Source organism: Salmo trutta, chromosome 13 (assembly GCF_901001165.1).
Source record: "Salmo trutta chromosome 13, fSalTru1.1, whole genome shotgun sequence".
Classification (NCBI taxonomy): domain Eukaryota; kingdom Metazoa; phylum Chordata; class Actinopteri; order Salmoniformes; family Salmonidae; genus Salmo; species Salmo trutta.
This window is the reverse complement of record NC_042969.1, coordinates 63,174,046-63,180,045: the sequence shown is the minus strand read 5'-3', so window position 1 is coordinate 63,180,045 and position 6,000 is coordinate 63,174,046. Positions and strand designations below refer to the sequence as shown.

Sequence of the window (6,000 nt, the reverse complement as noted above, 5' to 3'; positions counted from 1 at the left end):
TCCCTATTGATAATTCATTCTAGTCCTCTCGTCCTCTGCGTTGTGTATGTATCTACAAAATATTCTTATAAGCTGATGGCAAAACTTAAGTCACACAGTATTATTTCTGCCTCATGCATCAATTCATGTTGTTACTCCTATGAGTGAAATATTCCACGATATTAAAAAAGACAAGCCCAAAATAATAAAAACGTAAGTTTATTGAAACACTTTGCTATACTCATTCATTACAGCTGCAGTGCTGGTTGTGGTGTGAGTGGAAGTAGGGATAACACACATTTTATTGCTTATAAAACGTATAAGTGTTGACGGTGCTGAATAACAACTTAAACTTACCCATTTAAAAAAGTTGCTCTTTGCTGTATTTGTTGAGTCTCTCTCTAGTCATGGTTTTTATAGTTTTGAAATATGACATTATCAACTTTGCTGTGCGTTCAAGGAAATTGTGCAGACACTGTGATCTGAGCTATCTGATTGGCCAGCGGTAGGCCTAATAGGTGCACTTGATTTGTTCTCTGGAACTGCTGGGTAGGCGGTGTTCTACCTTCAGACACATTAAATGGTTCAACATGGGAACACTTTGCATTCCTGGCACTAGGGCTGCTGAATCAAGTCAAGATCGTGATCGACTGGTGGGTGAGCACTGATCTAGGGAGTTTTTCCTTGGGTACTGGTTTGATTGAGCTCTGATTGGATGACAGGCTCGGTTTCTGGTCTGTAGAAGGGGAGTAGGATAATAGCTAGGGTCACAAGTCTTTCCTATCCAATTGACCTGACCATGAAAAACTCTGGTCCCTATACAGGAACACAGGAAGTTCTTACCGACATCACTGCTATCATCATTGACACTCAAAGTAGGGTTAATATGTTTTTGCTATCCAACTACTTAGGGTCCGCACTTTGCATAGCTAATTGTAGAGCTTGCGTTTGTACGTACGTAGGGTATAAATGAGGCTTACGGGCCTTGTTTGGGGACCCAGGTAAAGTTCCAGCCTCCCTGGGTGTTCTTGCGGACGAAGGCCTGTCCCTGAGGAAAGCTGTGTGTATTGAGTCTGACGCTGCTGGAAGGGCTTAGGGATATGCTGAAGGCCAGCTCTGTCTGGCTACTTGGGGTAGACAATGGGGTAGTCATCACGTCACCCCCTATGGGACTGGAGGGGCTACGGCAGTGCAGGCTGGGAGTGTGGTGCAGCCCGGGACTCCTGTCCTGAGATAGGTTGGGTGAGGAGGCTAAGATGGGCCTGAATGACTGTATTGGATCAGGTGGCGAGAGAGTGTTGACCGATTGGGGCAGTGGAGGTTCATAAGGGGTGACATGGAAATTGGGGGGGACTTCTATGCTAGGGCTGTATAGGACAGACAGCACAGTTCCAGTGAAGTCAGAGCCGGAGTCTGTAGAGACACTGTAGTCACTGTTGGTGTTAAAGCAGCAATCATTGGATAGTCCTATACTGGCACCATTGCACTGGCCATCAGTAGGTGAGTCATAAGCTGTGTTTTTATGATCGGTTGTTTGGCAGTAGTCACCAGAGGAGTCTGTGACAGAGCTGCATTTGGTGAGGGAGCTAATGGAGCAGTTGAAGCTGTATTCAGTGGATGATGTATCGATGGTGTCTTCGTCCTTCAGGCCCAAGGTCTGCAAGATCCACAGGTCCACAGAATCGGTGCAGGCTAGCTCCTCTTCGGAACAGAACTCCAGGGACAAGTTCCGGCAGGTCCGTTTCACCTGAGATCCAAGGAGCAGCTGACTGGCACTGAGGTTCCGGAATTCTCCAACACCATGCAGATTCTGGATTTCAGAATTCCGCTTCCGGTTCCTCCTCCCATCGCCACTCTGAGCAGGGAGAAGGCTCTATGGAAAAGGAGGAACACAAGCGAAAGAGACGGTTTGAGAGAAACTATACCTATGTAAAGTGGGAATATGAAGTAAATGCACCATCATGTTGCAGGCGATATTCCCTAAAAAAAATTTAGGCACTGACCAAATTTCAGGTCTACTGAGCACAAACTTGAATGTTGTAAAATTCTGTGCAACTTCCAGGGCACATTTACTGTGAACACTGAGGCTGTTCCTGCTTTAAGTTACAGTTAACAGTGGCCTACCTACTAAAACAATGGAGAAAATGCATCCCATAACATTTTAACATGGAAATAGCTGTTCTATAATTCAGCCTACAGTAGTAGCCAATGTGTGGTGTTCAATGTACGCCTACATTCCATGAGAAAACATGCATGGCTTGACATTAACCTGTTTATCCACTTGTTCTTCAGACAAGGAGGTGACTGAAAATGTTGTGTTGTTTGATGCAAGAAACCACTTCACGAAATAAAATGCATTATTATTCCCATACCATTATTTAAGAGAATCAGACAAATTACGCTACCCTCTGCCTATTGGCTACTTAGCTTATTGAAGCCTGTCTCAAAATACACCACTGTCCCTTTTAAAAAAAAAGCTTGTTACCTGAAGCAACCACTCCCCTATTGCTGACCACAAATGATCTATAACTGGGCTAATAACTCACGAACTAACAAAGGATATTAACAAAATGTGCACACGTGGCTACATGCTACTCTCGCTTTGATCTCAAAACAAGCGCATCTACTCAAGACTGCTCATGCTTTAAACAGTCCAGTTCAAAGTAAATGGCACAGATCCATATATGGTAATGGTTTATTTGCATTTACAGTGAGGGAAAAAAGTATTTGATCCCCTGCTGATTTTGTACGTTTGCCCACTGACAAAGAAATGATCTGTCTATAATATTAATAGTAGGTTTATTTGAACAGTGAAAGACAGAATAACAACAAAATCCAGAAAAACGCATGTCAAAATTGTTATAAAATAATTTGCATTTTAATGCGGGAAATAAGTATTTGACCCCTCTGCAAAACATGACTTAGTACTTGGTGGCAAAACCCTTGTTGGCAATCACAGAGGTCAGACGTTTCTTGTAGTTGGCCACCAGGTTTACACACATCTCAGGAGGGATTTTGTCCCACTCCTCTTTGCAGATCTTTTCCAAGTCATTAAGGTTTTGAGGCTGACGTTTGGCAACTCGAACCTTCAGCTCCTTCCACAGATTTTCTATGGGATTAAGGTCTGGAGACTGGCTAGGCCACTCCAGGACCTTAATGGGCTTCTTCTTGAGCCACTCCTTTGTTGCCTTGGCCGTGTGTTTTGGGTCACTGTCATGCTGGAATACCCACCCACGACCCATTTTCAATGCCCTGGCTGAGGGAAGGAGGTTCTCACCCAAGATTTGACGGTACATCGTCCCTTTGATGCAGTGAAGTTGTCCTGTCCCCTTAGCAGAAAAACACCCCCAAAGCATAATGTTTCCACCTCCATGTTTGACGGTGGGGATGGTGTTCTTGGGGTCTTAAGCAGCATTCCTCCTCCTCCAAACACGGCGCGTTGAGTTGATGACAAAGAGCTCCATTTTGGTCTCATCTGACCACATTACTTTCACCCAGTTGTCCTCTGAATCATTCAGATGTTCATTGGCAAACTTCAGACGGGCGTGTATATGTGCTTTCTTGAGCAGGGGGGACCTTGCGGGCGCTGCAGGATTTCAGTCCTTCACGGCGTAGTGTGTTACCAATTGTTTTCTTGGTGACTATGGTCCCGGCTGCCTTGAGATTGTTGACAAGATCCTCCCGTGTAGTTTTGGGCTGATTCCTCACCGTTCTCATGATCATTGCAACTCCACGAGGTGAGATCTTGCATGGAGCCCCAGGCCGAGGGAGATTGACAGTTCTTTTGTGTTTCTTCCATTTGCGAATAATCGCACCAACTGTTGTCACCTTCTCACCAAGCTGCTTGGCGATGGTCTTGTAGCCCATTCCAGCCTTGTGTAGGTCTATAATCTTGTCCCTGACATCCTTGGAGCGCTCTTTGGTCTTGGCCATGGTGGAGAGATTGGAATCTGATTGATTGATTGCTTCTGTGGACAGGTGTCTTTTATAAAGGTAACAATCTGAGATTAGGAGCACTCCCTTTAAGAGTGTGATCCTAATCTCAGCTCGTTACCTGTATAAAAGACACCTGGGAGCCAGAAATCTCTGATTGAGAGGGGGTCAAATACTTATTTCCCTCATTAAAATGCAAATCAATTTATAACACATGCGCTTTTTTGATTTTTTTGTTGTTATTCTGTCTCTCACTGTTCAAATAAACCTACCATTAAAATTATAGACTGATCATTTCTTTGTCAGTGGGCAAACGTACAAAATCAGCAGGGGATCAAATACTTTTTTCCCTCACTGTATAAACTTGGTGGGTTGAGCCCTGAATGCTGATTGGCTGACAGCCGTGGTATGTCAGACTGTATACCATGGATATGACAAAACATGTATTTCTACTACTCTAATTATGTTGGTAACCTGTATAAAATAGCAACAAGGCACCTCGGGGGTTTGTGCTATATTGCCAATATACCACGGCTAAGAGCTGTGTCCAGGCACTCCGCGTTGCATTGTGCATAAGAACAGTCGTTAGCTGTGGTATATTAGCTTATTGCTTAAATAAGCCTACTGCAGTTCTGATTGGTTATGCAGCACCGGTCTGTGTAGAGCATGTCAATACTAATATTGTGTTGATTTGATCACAATTGCCACAGTAAATGGAAAGGTTGACAGTGTTAACTAACAAGAAAAAATCTAGAAAGTTGAGTGAAGTTCAATCTTGTGCATCTCTCCATGGGCTGATACTGTATTTCTTTTATCCCGCAGTCCAAGGGGAGCTGCGCGGCAGTCTCGGGTCTGCTGCGCGCCGGGTCTGCTGCGCGCCGTTTAGAGGGAACATTGGTTGCAGGCTTTCCAAAGGGCAACCTTATTTACTATGCTATGTTTAGAGATGAAACTTTAGAGAAACTCAGATGAAATTAATTAACCAATTCATCCATGAAGTAATTACCTTATTTTTTTTCTCCAAGGCTTTCACACATGAGGAGTTTAAGAATTCTTTGAGATTGTTATTTTCCTCTTGCAGTCTTGCCAGTTCCTCCTCTCTTTGTATCAATGTGTCTTGAAGCTTAGGAAAATTGAGGAAAAATCAGTAAATATCAACAGTACAAATGATATCTTCATTATTTTATTTACTCATTTGAATATATATATATATATATATATATATATATATATATATATATATATATATATATATATATATATATATATATATATAATATACTGCTCAAGAAAATAAAGGGAACACTTAAACAACACATCCTAGATCTGAATGAAAGAAATAATCTTATTAAATACTTTTTTCTTTACATAGTTGAATGTGCTGACAACAAAATCACGCAAAAATAATCAATGGAAATCCAATTTATCAACCCATGGAGGTCTGGATTTGGAGTCACACTCAAAATTAAAGTGGAAAATCACACTACAGGCTGATCCAACTTTGATGTAATGTCCTTAAAACAAGTCAAAATGAGGCTCAGTAGTGTGTGTGGCCTCCACGTGCCTGTATGACCTCCCTACAACGCCTGTGCATGCTCCTGATGAGGTGGCGGATGGTCTCCTGAGAGATCTCCTCCAAGATCTGGACTAAAGCATCCGCCAACTCCTGTGGTGCAACGTGGCGTTGGTGGATGGAGCGAGACATGATGTCCCAGATGTGCTCAATTGGATTCAGGTCTGGGGAACGGGCGGGCCAGTCCATAGCATCAATGCCTTCCTCTTGCAGGAACTGCTGACACACTCCAGCCACATGAGGTCTAGCATTGTCTTGCATTAGGAGGAACCCAGGGCCAACCACACCAGCATATGGTCTCACAAGGGGTCTGAGGATCTCATCTCGCTACCTAATGGCAGTCAGGCTACCTCTGGCGAGCACATGGAGGGCTGTGCGGCCCCCCAAAGAAATGCCACCCCACACCATGACTGACCCACCGCCAAACCGGTCATGCTGGAGGATGTTGCAAGCAGCAGAACGTTCTCCACGGCGTCTCCAGACTCTGTCACGTCTGTCACGTGTTCAGTGTGAAC

General features: G+C 43.8%; 1 protein-coding gene across 1 annotated transcript in view; it reads right to left on the bottom strand.

Annotated features, from left to right (window-relative positions):
* Positions 1–370: 370 nt before the first annotated feature.
* Positions 371–6,000, bottom strand: part of LOC115206813 (geminin coiled-coil domain-containing protein 1-like) — a 31,099-nt gene continuing 25,469 nt past the window's right edge. Inside the window, exons 4-5 of the mRNA XM_029774003.1 lie at positions 4,919–5,035; positions 371–1,852 (exon numbers count right to left, since the gene is read on the bottom strand). Of these exons, the coding sequence (XP_029629863.1) occupies positions 956–1,852; positions 4,919–5,035 (1,014 nt within the window). The 3' untranslated portion in view covers positions 371–955. The remainder of the gene's footprint in view (positions 1,853–4,918; positions 5,036–6,000) is intronic.